This window comes from Chiloscyllium punctatum, chromosome 24, assembly GCF_047496795.1.
Source record: "Chiloscyllium punctatum isolate Juve2018m chromosome 24, sChiPun1.3, whole genome shotgun sequence".
NCBI classification, from domain to species: Eukaryota; Metazoa; Chordata; class Chondrichthyes; order Orectolobiformes; family Hemiscylliidae; genus Chiloscyllium; species Chiloscyllium punctatum.
The window spans coordinates 89,770,189-89,790,575 of NC_092762.1; the positions used below are offsets into that span (position 1 = coordinate 89,770,189).

General features: G+C 51.5%; 1 protein-coding gene across 3 annotated transcripts in view; it reads left to right on the top strand.

Annotated features, from left to right (window-relative positions):
- mast3b (microtubule associated serine/threonine kinase 3b) overlaps positions 1-20,387 on the top strand; it is a 301,525-nt gene that overhangs the window by 36,617 nt on the left and 244,521 nt on the right. For all 3 annotated transcript variants that reach the window (XM_072594515.1, XM_072594514.1, XM_072594517.1), the window contains one exon: positions 79-164. In XM_072594515.1, coding sequence (XP_072450616.1) covers positions 79-164 — 86 coding nt within the window. The remainder of the gene's footprint in view (positions 1-78; positions 165-20,387) is intronic.

The following is a 20,387-nucleotide window of genomic DNA, read 5'->3' on the forward strand; positions in this document are numbered from 1 at the left end:
CTCAAGATTTCCTGCTTTAATGATGCTGCAATATTTTTGACCAGTCTCAGATTGAAGGTTCTTTTCTTGATTTCTCAGTTGCCGTAGCAACAGGAAGAGCCTGGTGGTCAGCTCCCCATCACCCAGTCTCTCTCGGCCACTCTCACCGCTTTCTGTACCAACAGGTAAGAAAACTGTCTGATCCATTTCAAATCAATACTATTGTTGTTGTGAAGGCCAATGCTATTACTGAGGGGAGAGGTTGCTTTGAATTAAGCTCCATACCCTGAATCTTTCTGGAGATCCCTTTGATCAATATTCGAGCCCCAAATATTCTACAATGATATCGATAGTTCCTGTATGAAGTTCACATTGAAACCCTAAAGCCAGCAAATGAATGCCTGGCACAAGGCTGACCAACTGCAGATTTCAAAACAGGGATTTCTCATTGGCCTCTATTGACTCAGTGCTGCCAATGTTTTATTCCAGTTTTCCATTCTTTTTTGCGTTGGATGTAGGTTTGCTCGCTGAGCTGGAAGGTTCATTTCCAGATGTTTTGTCACCCTCCTAGGTAACATCTTCAGTAGGCCTCCAGGTGAAGCACTGCTGATAATTCCTGCTTTCTATTTATATGTTTGGGTTTCTTTGGGTTGGTGATGTCATTTTCTGTTCTTTTTCTCAGGGGGTGGTAGATGGGGTCTAGCTCGATGTGTTTGTTGATAGAGTTTCAGTTGGAATGCCATGCTTCTAGGAATTCTCGTGCGTGTCTCTGTTGGGCTTGTCCTAGGATGGATGCGTTGTCCCAGTCGAAGTGGTGTCCTTCCTCATCTGGATGTAAGGATACTAGTGAGAGAGGGTCATGACGTTTTGTGGCTAGTTAGACCCATCTACCACCTTGTAGAACCTTCCAGCTCAGCGAGCAAACCTACATCCAGAACCTCAACCTGAGCCACAAATCTTCTCAAAACTTGCTCTTCTTGGGATGTTCAAAATCACACAACACCAGGTTATAGTCCAATGGGTCTATTTGAAAACACTAGCTTTTGGAGCTCTGCTCCGTTATCAGGTGCGAAGAAGACAGGAAGACCATATAGGCAGAATCTATAAGGAAAGCATCAAAGAGTCATACAACTCCGGCTAACAAACAGAACACATACAAAATGGCTTTTAGATCTTTAATCAGTTAGAATGGAGATGCAGGTTTCGATTGATTAATATGCAAATCCCAGAATTTCTTTCAAGTCACTGCCACAATATAACTTAAGCTGTTACCAATAAAAAGGAGGTGACACCTCAGGTCAGACAATGAGGCATTGTTTGGAGTCTATCTGTGTCTCAAACTGGAGCCAGACTGGTTTTATTTCAAAAGGAGCAGTTCATAAAATGTCACACTGATGGTCATTTAAGAAAGAGTTGGATAGAGCTCGCAAGGATAGTGGAATAAAGGGTTATGGAGATTAGACAGGAACAGGACACTGATTAAGGATGATCAGCCATGATCATATTGAATAGTGATGCAGGCTTGAAGGGCAGAATGGCCTACTCCTGCACCTATTGTCTATTGTCTGCAAGTTGTGTGCTTTTTGAACAAAATACAATGTATCTACAAATACAAATTCACCCCACAGATTTATATGTACATGTGTGTGTGTGTGCATGTATGAGACAGAGAGGGAGAGGGGAGTGTTTGTATGTGCGAAGGAAAGAGAGAGGTTATGTGTGTGTGTGTGTCTGGGGGAGGGTGTGTGTGTGAAGGGGGAGAGAGTGTGTGTATGTGTGTGTGTGAAGGGGGAGGGTGTGTGTGTGTGTGTGTGTGTGTGTGGAAAGGGGGAGAGAGTGTGATTGTGTGTGAAGGGGGAGAGAGTTTGTGTGTGTGTGTGAAGGGGGAGAAAGTGTGTTTGTGTGTGTGTGTGAATGGGTAGAGAGTGTGTTTGTGTGTGTGTGAAGGGGGAGAGAGTGTGTTTGTGTGTGTGTGTGTGAAGGGGGAAGAGAGTGTGTTTGGATGTGTGTGTGAAGGGGAGAGAGAGTGTGTTTGGGTGTGAAGGGGGAGAGAGTGTGTTTGTGTGTGTGTGTGTGAAGGGGGAGAGAGAGTGTGTGTGTGTGTATGTGGGTGAAGGGGGAGAGAGTGTGTTTGTGTTTGTGTGTGTGTGAAGGGGGAGAGAGTGTGTGTGTGGGTGAAGGGGAGAGAGTGTGTTTGTGTGCGTGTGTGTGTGTGAAGGGGGAGAGAGAGTGTGTGTGTGTGTGTGAAGGGGGAGAAAGTGTGTTTGTGTGTGTGTGTGTGTGTGTGAAGGGGGAGAGTGTGTGTGTGTGTGTGTGAAGGGGGAGAGAGTGTGTTTGTGTGTGTGAAGGGGGAGAGAGTGTGTTTGTGTGTGTGTGTGAAGGGGGAGAGAGTTTGTTTATGTGTGTGTGTGTGTGTGGAAAGGGGGAGAGAGTGTGTTTGTGTGTGTGTGAAGGGGGAGAGAGTGTGTCTGTATGTGTGTGAAGGGGGAGAGTGTGTGTGTGTGTGTGTGTGAAGGGGGAGAGAGTGTTTGTGTGTGTTTGTGTGTGAAGGGGGAGAGAGTGTGTTTGTGTGTGTGTGTGTGTGTGTAGGGGAGAGAGTGTGTTGGTGTGTGTGTGTGTGTGTGTGTGTGTGAAGGGGGAGAGAGTGTGTTTGTGTGTGTGTGTGAAGGGGGAGAGAGTGTGTTTTTGTGTGTGTGTGAAGGGGAGAGAGAGTGTTTGTGTGTGTGTGAAGGGGGAGAGAGTTTGTGTGTGTGTGTGTGTGTGTGGAAAGGGAGACAGAGTGTGTGTGTGTGAAGGGGGAGAGAGTGTGTGCATGTGTGTGTGAAGGGGGAGAGAGTGTGTTAGTGTGTGTGTGGGTGAAGGGGGAGAGAGTGAGTTTGTGTGGGTGAAAGGGGAAAGTTTGTGTGTGTGTGTGAAGGGGGAGAGAGTGTTTTTGTGTGTGTGTGTGTGAAGGGGGAGAGAGTGTGTGTGTATGTGTGTGTGTGTGTGAAGGGGAAGAGAGTGTGTGTGTGTGTGAAGGGGGAGAGAGTGTGTGTGTGTGTGTGTGTGTGATGGGGGAGAGTGTGTTTGTGTGTGTGTGTGTGTGAAGGGGGAGAGAGTGTGTTTGTGTGCGTGTGTCTGTGTGTGTGAAGGGGGAGTGTGTGTGTGTGTGTGTGAAGGGGGAGAGTGTTTGTGTGTGTGTGTGCGAAGGGGGAGAGTGTGTGTGTGTGTGAAGGGGGAGAGAGCGTGTGTGTGTGTTTGTGAAGGGGGAGAGTGTGTGTGTGTGAAGGGGAGAGAGTGTGTGTGTGAGAGTGTGTGCGAAGGGGGAGAGAGTGTGCGTGTGAGTGTGTGTGTGTGTGAAGGGGAGAGAGTGTGTGTGTATGTGTGTGTGTGTGTGAAGGGGAAGAGAGTGTGTGTGTGTGTGAAGGGGGAGAGAGTGTGTGTGTGTGTGTGTGTGTGTGATGGGGGAGAGTGTGTTTGTGTGTGTGTGTGAAGGGGGAGAGAGTGTGTTTGTGTGCGTGTGTCTGTGTGTGTGAAGGGGGAGTGTGTGTGTGTGTGTGTGTGTGTGAGAAGGGGGAGAGTGTGTGTGTGTGTGTGTGTGAAGGGGGAGAGTGTGTGTGTGTGAAGGGGGAGAGAGTGTGTTTGTGTGTGTGTGTGAAGGGGGAGAGAGTGTGTGTGAAGGGGAGAGTGTGTGTGTGTGAAGGGGGAGAGAGTGTATTTGTGTATGTGAAGGGGGAGAGAGTGTGTTTGTGTGTGTGTGTGAAGGGGGAGAGAGTGTGTTTGTGTGTGTGTGTGGGTGATGGGGGAGAGAGTGTGTTTGTGTGTGTGTTTGTGAAGGGGGAGAGAGTGTTGTTTTTGTGTGTGTGGGTGTGTGTGTGAAGGGAGAGAGAGTGTGTTTGTGTGTGTGTGAAGGGGGAGAGAGAGTGTGTGTGTGTGTGTGAAGGGGGAGAGAGTGTGTGTGTGTGTGTGAACGGGGAGAGAGTGTGTATGTGTTTGTGTGTGAAGTGGGAGAGAGTGTGTTTGTGTGTGTGTGTGCGAAGGGGGAGAGTGTGTGTGTGTGTGTGAAGGGGGAGAGAGCGTGTGTGTGTGTTTGTGAAGGGGGAGAGTGTGTGTGTGTGAAGGGGAGAGAGTGTGTGTGTGAGAGTGTGTGCGAAGGGGGAGAGAGTGTGCGTGTGAGTGTGTGTGTGTGTGAAGGGGAGAGAGTGTGTGTGTATGTGTGTGTGTGTGTGAAGGGGAAGAGAGTGTGTGTGTGTGTGAAGGGGGAGAGAGTGTGTGTGTGTGTGTGTGTGTGTGTGATGGGGGAGAGTGTGTTTGTGTGTGTGTGTGTGTGAAGGGGAGAGAGTGTGTTTGTGTGCGTGTGTCTGTGTGTGTGAAGGGGGAGTGTGTGTGTGTGTGTGTGTGTGAAGGGGGAGAGTGTGTGTGTGTGTGTGTGTGAAGGGGGAGAGTGTGTGTGTGTGAAGGGGGAGAGAGTGTGTTTGTGTGTGTGTGTGAAGAGGGAGAGAGTGTGTGTGAAGGGGAGAGTGTGTGTGTGTGAAGGGGGAGAGAGTGTATTTGTGTATGTGAAGGGGGAGAGAGTGTGTTTGTGTGTGTGTGTGAAGGGGGAGAGAGTGTGTTTGTGTGTGTGTGTGGGTGATGGGGGAGAGAGTGTGTTTGTGTGTGTGTTTGTGAAGGGGGAGAGAGTGTTGTTTTTGTGTGTGTGGGTGTGTGTGTGAAGGGAGAGAGAGTGTGTTTGTGTGTGTGTGAAGGGGGAGAGAGAGTGTGTGTGTGTGTGAAGGGGGAGAGAGTGTGTGTGTGTGTGTGAACGGGGAGAGAGTGTGTATGTGTTTGTGTGTGAAGGGGGAGAGAGTGTGTTTGTGTGTGTGTGTGCGAAGGGGGAGAGTGTGTGTGTGTGTGTGAAGGGGGAGAGAGCGTGTGTGTGTGTTTGTGAAGGGGGAGAGTGTGTGTGTGTGAAGGGGAGAGAGTGTGTGTGTGAGAGTGTGTGCGAAGGGGGAGAGAGTGTGCGTGTGAGTGTGTGTGTGTGTGAAGGGGAGAGAGTGTGTGCGTGTGAAGGGGGAGAGAGTGTTTGTGTGTGTGAAGGGGGAGAGAGTGTGTTTGTGTGTGTGAAGGGGGAGAGAGTGTGTGAGTGTGTGAAGGGGGTGAGAGTGTGTTTGTGTGTGTGAAGGGGGAGAGAGTGTATTTGTGTGTGTGTGAAGGGGGAGAGAGTGTGTGTGTGTGAAGTGGGAGAGAGTGTGTTTGTGTGTGTGTGTTGGTGTGTGTGAAGGGGGAGAGAGTGTGTGTGTGTATGTGTGAAGGGGGAGAGAGTGTGTGTGTGTGTGTGAAGGGGGAGAGAGTGTGTGTGTGAGTGTGTGTGTGTGTGTGAAGGGGGAGAGAGTGTTGTTTTTGTGTGTGTGGGTGTGTGTGTGAAGGGGGAAAGAGTGTGTTTGTGTGTGTGTGTGAAGGGGGAAAGAGTGTGTGTGTGTGTGTGTGAAGGGGGAGAGAGTGTGTGTGTGTGAAGTGGGAGAGAGTGTGTTTGTGTGTGTGTGTCTGTGTGTGTGAAGGGGGAGTGTGTGTGTGTGCATGTGAAGGGGGAGAGTGTGTGTGTGAAGGGGGAGAGAGTGTGTGTGTGTGTGTGTGTGAAGGGGGAGAGAGTGTGTGTGTGTGTGTGTGTGTGAAGGGGGAGAGAGTGTGTGTGTGTGTGTGTGAAGGGGGAGAGAGTGTATGTGTGAAGGGGAGAGATAGTGTGTTTGTGTGTGTGTGTGTGTGTGTGTGTGTGTGCGAAGGGGGAGAGTGTGTGTTTGTGTGTGTGTGTGAAGGGGGAAAGAGTGTGTTTGTGTGTGTGTGTGAAGGGGGAAAGAGTGGGTGTGTGTGTGTGTGAAGGGGGAGAGAGTGTGTGTGTGTGAAGTGGGAGAGAGTGTGTTTGTGTGTGTGTGTCTGTGTGTGTGAAGGGGGAGTGTGTGTGTGTGCATGTGAAGGGGGAGAGTGTGTGTGTGTGTGAAGGGGGAGAGTGTGTGTTTGTGTGTGTGTGTCTGTGTGTGTGAAGGGGGAGTGGGTGTGTGTGTGTGTGAAGGGGGAGAGAGTGTGTTTGTGTGTGTGAAGGGGGAGAGAGTGTCTTTGTGTGTGTGTGTGTGTGTGTGAAGGGGGTGAGAGTGTGTGTGTGTGTGTGAAGGGGGAGAGAGTGTGTGTATGTGTGTGAAGTGGGAGAGAGTGTGTGTGTGAAGGGGGAGAGAGTGTTGTTTTTGTGTGTGTGTGTGGGTGTGTGTGTGAAGGGGGTAAGAGTGCGTTTGTGTGTGTGCGTGTGTGAAGGGGGAGAGAGTGTGTTTGTGTGTGTGAAGGGGGAGAGAGTGTCTTTGTGTGTGTGTGTGTGTGTGTGAAGTGGGTGAGAGTGTGTGTGTGAAGGGGGAGAGAGTGTGTTTGTGTGGGTGAAAGGGGAGAGTGTGTGTGTGTGTTAAGGGGGAGAGAGTGTTGTTTTTGTGTGTTTGTGTGTGTGCGTGAAGGGGGAGAGAGTGTGCTTGTGTGTGTGTGTGTGTGAAGGGGGAGAGAGTGTGTGCGTGTGAAGGGGGAGAGAGTGTGTGAGTGTGTGAAGGGGGAGAGAGTGTGTTTGTGTGTGTGAAGGGGGAGAGAGTGTATTTGTGTGTGTGTGAAGGGGGAGAGAGTGTGTGTGTGTGTGTGTGTGAAGGGGGAGAGAGTGTGTGTGTGTGAAGGGGGAGAGAGTGTGTGTGTGTGTGTGTGAAGGGGGAGAGAGTGTTGTTTTTGTGTGTGTGGGTGTGTGTGTGAAGGGGGAGAGAGTATGTTTGTGTGTGTGTGTGAAGGGGGAGAGAGTGTGTTTGTGTGTGTGTGTGAAGGGGGAGAGAGTGTGTGTGTGTGAAGGGGGAGAGAGTGTGTGTGTGTGTGTGTGTGTGTGAAGGGGGAGAGAGTGTATGTGTGAAGGGGAGAGATAGTGTGTTTGTGTGTGTGTGTGTGTGTGCGAAGGGGGAGAGTGTGTGTGTGTGTGTGTGTGTGTGTGTGTGAAGGGGGAGAGTGTGTGTGTGTGAATGGGGAGAGAGTGTGTTTGTGTGTGTGTGTGTGAAGGTGGAGAGAGTGTGTTTGTGTGTGTGTGTGGGTGAAGGGGGAGAGAGTGTGTTTGTGTGGGTGAAAGGGGAGAGTGTGTGTGTGTGTGTTAAGGGGGAGAGAGTGTTGTTTTTGTGTGTATGGGTGTGTGTGTGAAGGGGGTAAGAGTGTGTTTGTGTGTGTGCGTGAAGGGGGAGAGAGTGTGTTTGTGTGTGTGTGTGTGTGAAGGGGGAGAGAGTGTGATTGTGTGTGTGAAGTGGGAGAGAGTGTGTTTGTGTGTGTGTGTCTGTGTGTGTGAAGGGGGAGTGTGTGTGTGTGCATGTGAAGGGGGAGAGTGTGTGTGTGTGTGTGAAGGGGGAGAGTGTGTGTTTGTGTGTGTGTGTCTGTGTGTGTGAAGGGGGAGTGGGTGTGTGTGTGTGAAGGGGGAGAGTGTGTGTGTGTGTGTGTGTGTGTGAAGGAGGAGAGTGTGTGTGTGTGAATGGGGAGAGAGTGTGTTTGTGTGTGTGTGTGGGTGAAGGGGGAGAGAGTGTGTTTGTGTGGGTGAAAGGGGAGAGTGTGTGTGTGTGTGTTAAGGGGGAGAGAGTGTTGTTTTTGTGTGTATGGGTGTGTGTGTGAAGGGGGTAAGAGTGTGTTTGTGTGTGTGCGTGAAGGGGGAGAGAGTGTGTTTGTGTGTGTGTGTGTGTGAAGGGGGAGAGAGTGTGATTGTGTGTGTGAAGGGGGAGAGAGTGTGTTTGTGTGTGTTTGTGGGTGAAGGGGGAGAGAGTGTGTGTGTGTGTGTGTGAAGGGGGAGAGAGTGTGTGTATGTGTGTGTGTGAAGTGGGAGAGAGTGTGTGTGTGTGTGTGTGAGTGTGTGAAGGGGGAGAGTGTGTGTGCGTGTGTGAAGGGGGAGAGTGTGTGTGTGTGTGTGCGTGTGTGAAGGGGAGAGACTGTGTTTGTGTGCGTGAAGGGGGAGAGTGTGTGTGTGTGTGTGTGAGTGTGTGAAGGGGGAGAGAGTGTGTGTGTGAGTGTGTGTGAAGGGGGAGAGTGTGTGTGTGTGTGTGTTAAGGGGGAGAGAGTGTTGTTTTTGTGTGTATGGGTGTGTGTGTGAAGGGGGTAAGAGTGTGTTTGTGTGTGTGCGTGAAGGGGGAGAGAGTGTGTTTGTGTGTGTGTGTGTGTGAAGGGGGAGAGAGTGTGATTGTGTGTGTGAAGTGGGAGAGAGTGTGTTTGTGTGTGTGTGTCTGTGTGTGTGAAGGGGGAGTGTGTGTGTGTGCATGTGAAGGGGGAGAGTGTGTGTGTGTGTGTGAAGGGGGAGAGTGTGTGTTTGTGTGTGTGTGTCTGTGTGTGTGAAGGGGGAGTGGGTGTGTGTGTGTGAAGGGGGAGAGTGTGTGTGTGTGTGTGTGTGTGTGAAGGAGGAGAGTGTGTGTGTGTGAATGGGGAGAGAGTGTGTTTGTGTGTGTGTGTGTGAAGGTGGAGAGAGTGTGTTTGTGTGTGTGTGTGGGTGAAGGGGGAGAGAGTGTGTTTGTGTGGGTGAAAGGGGAGAGTGTGTGTGTGTGTGTTAAGGGGGAGAGAGTGTTGTTTTTGTGTGTATGGGTGTGTGTGTGAAGGGGGTAAGAGTGTGTTTGTGTGTGTGCGTGAAGGGGGAGAGAGTGTGTTTGTGTGTGTGTGTGTGTGAAGGGGGAGAGAGTGTGATTGTGTGTGTGAAGGGGGAGAGAGTGTGTTTGTGTGTGTTTGTGGGTGAAGGGGGAGAGAGTGTGTGTGTGTGTGTGAAGGGGGAGAGAGTGTGTGTATGTGTGTGTGTGAAGTGGGAGAGAGTGTGTGTGTGTGTGTGTGAGTGTGTGAAGGGGGAGAGTGTGTGTGCGTGTGTGAAGGGGGAGAGTGTGTGTGTGTGTGTGCGTGTGTGAAGGGGAGAGACTGTGTTTGTGTGCGTGAAGGGGGAGAGTGTGTGTGTGTGTGTGAGTGTGTGAAGGGGGAGAGAGTGTGTGTGTGAGTGTGTGTGAAGGGGGAGAGTGTGTGTGTGTGTGTGAAGGGGGAGAGAGTGTGTGTGTGAGTGTGTGTGTGTGAAGGGGGAGAGAGTGTGTGTGTGTGTGTGTGAAGGGGGAGAGAGTGTGTGTGTGTGTGTGAATGGGGAGAGAGTGTATTTGTGTGTGTGTGAAGGGGGAGAGAGTGTGTGTGTGTGTGTGAAGGGGGAGAGAGTGTGTTTGTGTGTGTGTGCGTGTGTGAAGGGGGAGAGTGTGTGTGTGTGTGTGCGTGTGTGAAGGGGAGAGACTGTGTTTGTGTGCGTGAAGGGGGAGAGTGTGTGTGTGTGTGAAGGGGGAGAGAGTGTGTGTGTGAGTGTGTGTGTGTGAAGGGGGAGAGTGTGTATGTGTGTGTGTGTGAAGGGGGAGAGAGTGTGTGTGTGAGTGTGTGTGTGTGAAGGGGGAGAGAGTGTGTGTGTGAAGGGGGAGAGAGTGTGTGTGTGTGTGTGTGTGAAGGGGGAGAGAGTGTGTGTGTGTGTGTGAAGGGGGAGAGAGTGTATTTGTGTGTGTGTGAAGGGGGAGAGAGTGTGTGTGCGTGTGTGAAGTGGGAGAGAGTGTGTGTGTGTGTGTGAAGGGGGAGAGAGTGCGTGTGTGTGAAGGGGGAGAGAGTGTGTTTGCGTGTGTGTGTGTGTGAAGGGGGAGAGAGTGTGTTTGTCCGTGTGTGTGTGTGTAAAGGGGGAGAGAGTGTGTTTGTGCGTGTGTGTGTGTGTGTGTGAAGGGGGAGAGAGTGTGTTTTTGTGTGTGTGTGTGAAGGGGGAGAGAGTGTGTTTTTGTGTGTGTGTGTGAAGGGGGAGAGAGTGTGTTTGTGTGTGTGTGTGAAGGGGGAGAGAGTGTGTGTGTGTGTTTGTGAAGGGGGGGAGTGTGTGTGTGTGTGAACGGGGAGAGAGTGTGTGTGTGAGTGTGTGTGTGTGTGAAGGGGGAGAGAGTGTGTGCGTGTGTGAGTGAAGGGGGAGAGAGTGTATGTGTGTGTGTGTGAAGGGGGAGAGAGTGTGTTTGTGTGTGTGAAGAGGGAGAGAGTGTATTTGTGTGTGTGTGAAGGGGGAGAGAGTGTGTTTGTGTGTGTGTGAAGGGGGAGTGTGTGTGTGTGCGTGAAAGGGGAGAGTGTGAGTGTGTGTGTGTGTGAAGGGGGAGAGTGTGTGTTTGTGTGTGTGTGTCTGTGTGTGTGAAGGGGGAGTGTGTGTGTGTGCGTGAAAGGGGAGAGTGTGAGTGTGTGTGTGTGTGAAGGGGGAGAGTGTGTGTTTGTGTGTGTGAAGGGGGAGAGTGTGTGTGTGTGAAGTGGGAGAGAGTGTGTTTGTGTGTGTGAAGGTGGAGAGAGTGTGTTTGTGTGTGTGTGTGTGAAGGGGGAGAGAGTGTGTTTGTGTGTGTGAAGGGGGAGAGAGTGTGTTTGTGTGTGTGTGTGTTTGTGAAGGGGGAGAGAGTGTTGTATGTGTGTGTGTGAAGTGGGAGAGAGTGTGTGTGTGAAGTGGGAGAGAGTGTGTTTGTGTGTGTGAGTGTGTGCGAAGGGGGAGAGTGTGTGTGTGTGTGTGTGTGTGTGTGTATGAAGGGGGAGAGAATGTGTTTGTGTGTGTGTGAAAGGGGAGAGAGTGTGTGTGTGTGAAGTGGGAGAGAGAGTGTTTGTGTGTGTGTGTCTGTGTGTGTGAAGGGGGAGTGTGTGTGTGTGCATGTGAAGGGGGAGTGGGTGTGTGTGTGTGTGAAGGGGGAGAGTGTGTGTGTGTGTGTGTGAAGGGGGAGAGTGTGTGTGTGAATGGGGAGAGAGTGTGTTTGTGTGTGTGTGTGGGTGAAGGGGGAGAGAGTGTGTTTGTGTGGGTGAAAGGGGAGAGTGTGTGTGTGTGTGTTAAGGGGGAGAGAGTGTTGTTTTTGTGTGTGTGTGTGTGTCGAGGGGAGAGAGTGTGTGTGTGTGTGCGTGAAGGGGGAGAGAGTGTGTTTGTGTGTGTGTGTGTGTGAAGCGGGAGAGAGTGTGTTTGTGTGTGTGTGTGTGTGAAGGGGGTAAGAGTGTGTTTGTGTGTGTGCGTGAAGGGGGAGAGAGTGTGTTTGTGTGTGTGTGTGTGTGTGAAGGGGGAGAGAGTGTGTGTGTGTGTGTGTGAAGGGGGAGAGAGTGTGTGTGTGAAGGGGGAGAGAGTGTGTTTGTGTGGGTGAAAGGGGAGAGTGTGTGTGTGTGTTAAGGGTGAGAGAGTGTTGTTTTTGTGTGTGTAGGTGTGTGTGTGAAGGGGGTAAGAGTGTGTTTGTGTGTGTGCGTGAAGGGGGAGAGAGTGTGTTTGTGTGTGTGTGTGTGTCTGTGTGTGTGAAGGGGGAGTGTGTGTGTGTGCATGTGAAGGGGGAGAGTGTGTGTGTGTGTGAAGGGGGAGAGTGTGTGTTTGTGTGTGTGTGTCTGTGTGTGTGAAGCGGGAGTGGGTGTGTGTGTGTGTGAAGGAGGAGAGTGTGTGTGTGTGTGTGTGAAGGGGGAGAGTGTGTGTGTGAATGGGGAGAGAGTGTGTTTGTGTGTGTGTGTGGGTGAAGGGGGAGAGAGTGTGTTTGTGTGGGTGAAAGGGGAGAGTGTGTGTGTGTGTGTTAAGGGGGAGAGAGTGTTGTTTTTGTGTGTGTGGGTGTGTGTGTGAAGGGGGTAAGAGTGTGTTTGTGTGTGTGCGTGAAGGGGGAGAGAGTGTGTTTGTGTGTGTGTGTGTGAAGGGGGAGAGAGTGTGTTTGTGTGTGTGAAGGGGGAGAGAGTGTGTTTGTGTGTGTGTTTGTGGGTGAAGGGGGAGAGAGTGTGTGTGTGTGTGTGTGAAGGGGGAGAGAGTGTGTGTATGTGTGTGTGTGAAGTGGGAGAGAGTGTGTGTGTGAAGGGGGAGAGAGTGTGTTTGTGTGTGTGAGTGTGTGCGAAGGGGGAGAGTGTGTGTGTGTGTGTGTGAAGGGGGAGAGAGTGTGTTTGTGTGTGTGTGTGTGTGCGAAGGGGGAGAGAGTGTGTTTGTGTGTGTGTGTGTGTGCGAAGGGCGAGAGAGTGTGTTTGTGTGTGTGTGTGTGAAGGGGGAGAGTGTGTGTGTGTGTGTGTGCGTGTGTGAAGGGGAGAGACTGTGTTTGTGTGCGTGAAAGGGGAGAGTGTGTGTGTGTGTGTGTGTGAAGGGGGAGAGAGTGTGTGTGTGAGTGTGTGCGTGTGAAGGGGGAGAGAGTGTGTGTGTGAAGGGGGAGAGAGTGTGTGTGTGAGTGTGAAGGAGGAGAGAGTGTATTTGTGTGTGTGTGAAGGGGGAGAGTGTGTGTGTGTGTGTGAGAAGTGGGAGAGAGTGTGTGTGTGTGTGTGTGTGTGTGTGTGAAGGGGGAGAGAGTGCGTGTGTGTGAAGGGGGAGAGAGTGTGTTTGCGTGTGTGTGTGGGTGTGTGAAGGGGGAGAGGGGGAGGGGGGGAGAGAGTGTGTTTGTCCGTGTGTGTGTGTGTAAAGGGGGAGAGAGTGTGTTTGTGTGTGTGTGTGAAGGGGGAGAGAGTGTGTTTTTGTGTGTGTGTGTGTGAAGGGGGAGAGAGTGTGTTTGTGTGTGTGTGTCTCCCCCTTCACACACACACACAAACACACTCTCTCCCCCTTTACACACACACACAAACACACTCTCTCCCCCTTCACACACACACACACACACACGCAAACACACTCTCTCCCCCTTCACACACACACACACACACGCAAACACACTCTCTCCCCCTTCACACATGGGCGGCACGGTGGCACAGTGGTTAGCACTGCTGCCTCACAGCGCCTGAGACCCGGGTTCAATTCCCGCCTCAGGCGACTGACTGTGTGGAGTTTGCACGTTCTCCCCGTGTCTGCGTGGGTTTCCTCCGGGTGCTCCGGTTTCCTCCCACAGTCCAAAGATGTGCAGGTCAGGTGAATTGGTCATTCTAAATTGCCCATAGTGTTAGGTAAGGGGTAAATGTAAATGTAGATGTAGATGTAGGGGTATGGGTGGGTTACGCTTCGGCGTGGCGGTGTGGACTTGTTGGGCCGAAGGGCCTGTTTCCACACTGTAAGTAATCTAATCTAATCAAGAGTGTGTGTGTGTGTTTGTGAAGGGGGAGAGTGTGTGTGTGTGTGAAGGGGGAGAGAGTGTGTGTGTGAGTGTGTGTGAAGGGGGAGAGAGTGTGTGTGTGTGTGTGTGTGTGAAGGGGGAGAGAGTGTGTGTGTGTGTGTGTGTGAAGGGGGAAAGAGTGTGTGTGTGTGTGTGTGAAGGGGGAGAGAGTGTGTGTGTGTGAAGTGGGAGAGAGTGTGTTTGTGTGTGTGTGTCTGTGTGTGTGAAGGGGGAGTGTGTGTGTGTGCATGTGAAGGGGGAGAGTGTGTGTGTGAAGGGGGAGAGAGTGTGTGTGTGTGTGTGTGTGAAGGGGGAGAGAGTGTGTTTGTGTGTGTGAAGAGGGAGAGAGTGTATTTGTGTGTGTGTGAAGGGGGAGAGAGTGTGTGTGAGTGTGTGTTTGTGAAGTGGGAGAGAGTGTGTTTGTGTGTGTGTGTCTGTGTGTGTGAAGGGGGAGTGTGTGTGTGTGCGTGAAGGGGGAGAGTGTGAGTGTGTGTGTGTGTGTGAAGGGGGAGAGTGTGTGTTTGTGTGTGTGAAGGGGGAGAGTGTGTGTGTGTGAAGGGGGAGAGAGTGTGTGTGTGAATGGGGAGAGAGTGTGTTTGTGTGGGTGAAGGGGGAGAGAGTGTGTTTGTGTGTGTGTGTGAAGGGGGAGAGAGTGTTGTATGTGTGTGTGTGCGTGTGCGAAGGGGGAGAGTGTGTGTGTGTGTGTGTGTGTGTGTGTGTGTACGAAGGGGGAGAGAATGTGTTTGTGTGTGTGTGAAAGGGGAGAGAGTGTGTGTGCGCGTGTGTGTGTGAAGGGGAGAGAGTGTGTTTGTGTGAGTGAAGGGGGAGAGAGTGTGTTTGTGTTTGTGTGTGTGTGTGTGTGTGAAGGGGGAGAGAGAGAGAGTGTGTGTGTGTGTGTGTGTGTGTGTGAAGGGGGAGAGAGAGAGAGTGTGTGTGTGTGTGTGTGTGTGTGTGAAGGGGGAGAGAGAGAGTGTGTGTGTGTGTGTGTGTGTGTGTGTGTGAAGTGGGAGAGAGTGTGTGTGTGTGTGTGAAGGGGGAGAAAGTGTGTTTGTGTGTGTGTGTGTGTGAAGGGGGAGAGAGTGTGTTTGCGTGTGTGTGTGTGTGTGTGTGTGTGTGTGTGTGTGTGTGTGTGTGTGAAAGGGGAGAGAGTGTGTTTGTGTGTGTGTGTGAAGGGGGAGAGAGTGTGTTTGTGTGTGTGTGGGTGAAGGGGAGAGAGTGTGTGTTGTGTGTGTGTTTGTGGGTGAAGGGGGAGAGAGTGTGTGTGTGTGTGAAGGGGGAGAGAGTGTGTTTGTCCGTGTGTGTGTGTGTGTAAAGGGGGAGAGAGTGTGTTTGTGCGTGTGTGTGTGTGTGTGTCAAGAAGGAGAGAGTGTGTTTGTGTGTGTGTTTGTGGGTGAAGGGGGAGAGAGTGTGTGTGTGTGTGAAGGGGGAGAGAGTGTGTTTGTGTGGGTGAAGGGGGAGAGAGTGTGTTTGTGTGTGTGTGTGTGTGTGTGAGAAGGGGGAGAGAGTGTTGTATGTGTGTGTGTGTGTGTGTACGAAGGGGGAGAGAATGTGTTTGTGTGTGTGTGAAAGGGGAGAGAGTGTGTTTGTGTGAGTGAAGGGGGAGAGAGTGTGTTTGTGTGTGTGTGTGTGAAGGGGGAGAGAGTGTGTTTTTGTGTGTGTGTGTGAAGGGGGAGAGAGTGTGTTTGTGCTTGTGTGTCTGTGTGTAGGGGAGAGAGTGTGTTTGTGTGTGTGTGTGTGTGTGTGTGTGTGTGTGTGAAGGGGGAGTGAGTGTGTTTGTGTGTGTGAAGGGGGAGAGAGTGTGTTTGTGTGTGTGTGTGTGTATGTGAAGGTTGAGAAAGTGTGTTTGTGTGTGTGTGTGTGAAGGGGGAGAGAGTGTGTGTTTGTGTGTGTGTGAAGGGGGAGAGAGTGTGTTTGTGTGTGTGTGTGAAGGGGAGAGAGTGTGTTTGGGTGTGTGTGTGAAGGGGGAGAGAGTGTGTTTGTGTGTGTGTGGGTGAAGGGGGAGAGAGTGTGTTTGTGTGTGTGTTTGTGGGTGAAGGGGGAGAGAGAGTGTGTGTGTGTGTGTGTGTGTGTGAAGTAGGAGAGAGTGTGTGTTTGTGTGTGTGTGAAGTAGGAGAGAGTGTGTGTTTGTGTGTGTGTGAAGGGGGAGAGAGTGTGTTTGGGTGTGTGTGTGAAGGGGGAGAGAGTGTGTTTGTGTGTGTGTGGGTGAAGGGGGAGAGAGTGTGTTTGTGTGTGTGTTTGTGGGTGAAGGGGGAGAGAGTGTGTGTGTGTGTGAAGGGGGAGAGAGTGTGTTTGTCCGTGTGTGTAAAGGGGGAGAGAGTGTGTTTGTGCGTGTGTGTGTGTGTGTCAAGAAGGAGAGAGTGTGTTTGTGTGTGTGTTTGTGGGTGAAGGGGGAGAGAGTGTGTGTGTGTGAAGGGGGAGAGAGTGTGTTTTTGTGTGTGTGTGTGTGTGTGTGTGGAGGGGAGAGAGTGTGTTTGTGTTTGTGTGTGTGTGTGTAGGGGAGAGAGTGTGTTTGTGTGTGTGTGTGAAGGGGGAGAGAGCGTGTTTGTGTGTGTGTGTGTAAAGGGGGAGAGAGTGTGTATGTGTGTGTGTGTGTGTGTGTGAAGGGGGAGAGAGTGTATGTGTGTGTGAAGGGGGAGAGAGTGTGTTTGTGTGTGTGTGTGAAGGGGGAGAGAGTGTGTGTGTGTGTGAAGGGGGAGAGAGTGTGTTTGTGTGTGTGTGTGTGTGTGAAGGGGGAGAGAGAGAGTGTGTGTGTGTGTGTGTGTGTGTGAAGTGGGAGAGAGTGTGTGTGTGTGTGTGTGAAGGGGGAGAAAGTGTGTTTGTGTGTGTGTGTGTGTGAAGGGGGAGAGAGTGTGTTTGCGTGTGTGTGTGTGTGTGAAGGGGGAGAGAGTGTGTTTGTGAAGGGGGAGAGAGTGTGTTTGTGTGTGTGTGTGAAGGGGGAGAGAGTGTGTTTGGGTGTGTGTGTGAAGGGGGAGAGAGTGTGTTTGTGTGTGTGTGGGTGAAGGGGAGAGAGTGTGTTTGTGTGTGTGTTTGTGGGTGAAGGGGGAGAGAGTGTGTGTGTGTGTGAAGGGGGAGAGAGTGTGTTTGTCCGTGTGTGTGTGTGTGTAAAGGGGGAGAGAGTGTGTTTGTGCGTGCGTGCGTGTGTGTGTGTGTGTGTGTGAAGGGGGAGAGAGTGTGTTTGTGTGTGTGTGTGAAGGGGGAGAGAGTGTGTTTGTGTTTGTGTGTCTGTGTGTAGGGGAGAGAGTGTGTTTGTGTGTGTGTGTGTGTGTGTGTGTGTGTGTGTGAAGGGGGAGTGAGTGTGCTTGTGTGTGTGAAGGGGGAGAGAGTGTGTTTGTGTGTGTGTGTGTGTGTATGTGAAGGTTGAGAAAGTGTGTTTGTGTGTGTGTGTGTGTGTGAAGGGGGAGAGAGTGTGTGTGTGTGTGTGTGTGAAGGGGGAGAGAGTGTGTTTGGGTGTGTGTGTGAAGGGGGAGAGAGTGTGTTTGTGTGTGTGTGTGTGGGTGAAGGGGGAGAGAGAGTGTGTGTGTGTGTGTGTGTGTGTGAAGTAGGAGAGAGTGTGTGTTTGTGTGTGTGTGAAGGGGGAGAGAGTGTTGTTGGGTGTGTGTGTGAAGGGGGAGAGAGTGTGTTTGTGTGTGTGTGGATGAAGGGGGAGAGAGTGTGTTTGTGTGTGTGTTTGTGGGTGAAGGGGGAGAGAGTGTGTGTGTGTGTGAAGGGGGAGAGAGTGTGTTTGTCCGTGTGTGTGTGTGTGTAAAGGGGGAGAGAGTGTGTTTGTGCGTGTGTGTGTGTGTGTGTGTCAAGAAGGAGAGAGTGTGTTTGTGTGTGTGTTTGTGGGTGAAGGGGGAGAGAGTGTGTGTGTGTGTGAAGGGGGAGAGAGTGTGTTTGTGTGGGTGAAGGGGGAGAGAGTGTGTTTGTGTGTGTGTGTGTGTGTGTGAGAAGGGGGAGAGAGTGTTGTATGTGTGTGTGTGCGTGTGCGAAGGGGGAGAGTGTGTGTGTGTGTGTGTGTGTGTACGAAGGGGGAGAGAATGTGTTTGTGTGTGTGTGAAAGGGGAGAGAGTGTGTGTGTGCGTGTGTGTGTGAAGGGGAGAGAGTGTGTTTGTGTGAGTGAAGGGGGAGAGAGTGTGTTTGTGTGTGTGTGTGTGAAGGGGGAGAGAGTGTGTTTTTGTGTGTGTGTGTGAAGGGGGAGAGAGTGTGTTTGTGCTTGTGTGTCTGTGTGTAGGGGAGAGAGTGTGTTTGTGTGTGTGTGTGTGTGTGTGTGTGAAGGGGGAGTGAGTGTGTTTGTGTGTGTGAAGGGGGAGAGAGTGTGTTTGTGTGTGTGTGTGTGTGTATGTGAAGGTTGAGAAAGTGTGTTTGTGTGTGTGTGTGTGAAGGGGGAGAGAGTGTGTGTTTGTGTGTGTGTGAAGGGGGAGAGAGTGTGTTTGTGTGTGTGTGTGAAGGGGAGAGAGTGTGTTTGGGTGTGTGTGTGAAGGGGGAGAGAGTGTGTTTGTGTGTGTGTGGGTGAAGGGGGAGAGAGTGTGTTTGTGTGTGTGTTTGTGGGTGAAGGGGGAGAGAGAGTGTGTGTGTGTGTGTGTGTGTGTGTGTGTGTGTGTGAAGTAGGAGAGAGTGTGTGTTTGTGTGTGTGTGAAGTAGGAGAGAGTGTGTGTTTGTGTGTGTGTGAAGGGGGAGAGAGTGTGTTTGGGTGTGTGTGTGAAGGGGGAGAGAGTGTGTTTGTGTGTGTGTGGGTGAAGGGGGAGAGAGTGTGTTTGTGTGTGTGTTTGTGGGTGAAGGGGGAGAGAGTGTGTGTGTGTGTGAAGGGGGAGAGAGTGTGTTTGTCCGTGTGTGTGTGTGTGTAAAGGGGGAGAGAGTGTGTTTGTGCGTGTGTGTGTGTGTGTCAAGAAGGAGAGAGTGTGTTTGTGTGTGTGTTTGTGGGTGAAGGGGGAGAGAGTGTGTGTGTGTGAAGGGGGAGAGAGTGTGTTTGTGTGTGTGTGTGTGTGTGTGTGGAGGGGAGAGAGTGTGTTTGTGTTTGTGTGTGTGTGTGTAGGGGAGAGAGTGTGTTTGTGTGTGTGTGTGAAGGGGGAGAGAGCGTGTTTGTGTGTGTGTGTGTAAAGGGGGAGAGAGTGTGTATGTGTGTGTGTGTGTGTGTGTGAAGAGGGAGAGAGTGTGTTTGTGTGTGTGTGTGTAGGGGAGAGTGTGTGTGTGTGTGTGTGTGTGTGTGTGTGTGAAGGGGGAGAGAGTGTATGTGTGTGTGAAGGGGGAGAGAGTGTGTTTGTGTGTGTGTGTGTGTGTGTGTGAAGGGGGAGAGAGTGTGTTTTTGTGTCTGTGTGTGTGTAAGGGAGAGAGTGTGTTTGTGTGTGTGTGTGAAGGGGGAGAGAGCGTGTTTGTGTGTGTGTGGGTGAAGTGGGAGAGAGTGTGTTTGTGTGTGTGTGGGTGAAGGGGGAGAGAGTGTGTGTGTTTGTGAAGGGGGAGAGAGTGTTGTTTTTGTGTGTGTGGGTGTGTGTGTGAAGGGGGAGAGAGTGTGTTTGTGTGTGTGTGTGAAGGGGAGAGAGTGTGTGTGTGTGTGTGAAGGGGGAGAGAGTGTGTGTGTGTGTGCGTGAACGGGGAGAGAGTGTGTGTGTGTTTGTGTGTGAAGTGGGAGAGAGTGTGTTTGTGTGTGTGCGAAGGGGGAGAGTGTGTATGTGTGTGTGTGTGTGAAGTAGGAGAGAGTGTGTGTGTGTGTGTGTGTGTGAAGTAGGAGAGAGTGTGTGTTTGTGTGTGTGTGAAGGGGGAGAGAGTGTGCTTGGGTGTGTGTGTGAAGGGGGAGAGAGTGTGTTTGTGTGTGTGTTTGTGGGTGAAGGGGGAGAGAGTGTGTGTGTGTGTGAAGAGGGAGAGAGTGTGTTTGTCCGTGTGTGTGTGTGTGTAAAGGGGGAGAGAGTGTGTTTGTGCGTGTGTGTGTGTGAAGGGGGAGAGAGTGTGTGTGTGTGTGTGTGTGAAGGGGGAGAGAGTGTGTTTTTGTGTGCGTGTGTGAAGGGGGAGAGAGTGTGTTTGTGTGTGTGTGTGAAGGGGGAGAGAGTGTATTTGTGTGTGTGTGAAGGGGGAGAGAGTGTGTGTCTGTGTGAAGTGGGAGAGAGTGTGTTTGTGTGTGTGTGTCTGTGTGTGTGAAGGGGGAGTGTGTGTGTGCATGTGAAGGGGGAGAGTGTGTGTGTGTGTGTGTGAAGGGGGAGAGTGTGTGTTTGTGTGTGTGTGTCTGTGTGTGTGAAGGTGGAGTGGGTGTGTGTGTGTGTGAAGGGGAGAGTGTGTGTGTGTGTGTGTGTGTGTGAAGGGGGAGAGTGTGTGTGTGTGAATGGGGAGAGAGTGTGTTTGTGTGTGTGTGTGTGAAGGTGGAGAGAGTGTGTTTGTGTGTGAGTGTGGGTGAAGGGGGAGAGAGTGTGTTTGTGTGGGTGAAAGGGGAGAGTGTGTGTGTGTGTGTTAAGGGGGAGAGAGTGTTGTTTTTGTGTGTGTGGGTGTGTGTGTGAAGGGGGTGAGAGTGTGTTTGTGTGTGTGTGTGTGTGAAGGGGGAGAGAGTGTGTTTGTGTGTGTGAAGGGTGAGAGAGTGCGTTTGTGTGTGTGAAGGGGGAGAGAGTGTGTGTGTGTGTGTGTGTGTGTGTGTGAAGGGGGAGAGAGTGTGTGTGTGAAGGGGGAGAGAGTGTGTTTGTGTGTGTGAGTGTGTGCGAAGGGGGAGAGTGTGTGTGTGTGTGTGTGTGAAGGGGGAGAGAGTGTGTTTGTGTGTGTGTGTGTGTGTGCGAAGGGGGAGAGAGTGTGTTTGTGTGTGTGTGTGTGTGAAGGGAGAGAGTGTGTGTGTGTGTGTGCGTGTGTGAAGGGGGAGAGAGTGTGTTTTTGTGTGCGTGTGTGAAGGGGGAGAGAGTGTGTTTGTGTGTGTGCGTGTGTGAAGGGGAGAGACTGTGTTTGTGTGCGTGAAGGGGGAGAGAGTGTGTTTGTGTGTGTGTGTGTGAAGGGGGAGAGAGTGTGTGTGTGAAGGGGGAGAGAGTGTGTTTGTGTGTGTGTGTGTGTGTGTGAAGGGGGAGAGAGTGTGTGTGTGTGTGTGTGTGTGTGAAGTGGGAGAGAGTGTGTGTGTGAAGGGGGAGAGAGTGTGTTTGTGTGTGTGTGTGTGTGTGCGAAGGGGGAGAGACTGTGTTTGTGTGCGTGAAGGGGGAGAGTGTGTGTGTGTGAAGAGGGAGAGAGTGTGTGTGTGAGTGTGTGTGTGTGAAGGGGGAGAGAGTGTATTTGTGTGTGTGTGAAGGGGGAGAGAGTGTGTGTGTGAAGGGGGAGAGAGTGTGTTTGTGTGTGTGTGCGTGTGTGAAGGGGAGAGACTGTGTTTGTGTGCGTGAAGGGGGAGAGTGTGTGTGTGTGAAGAGGGAGAGAGTGTGTGTGTGAGTGTGTGTGTGTGAAGGGGGAGAG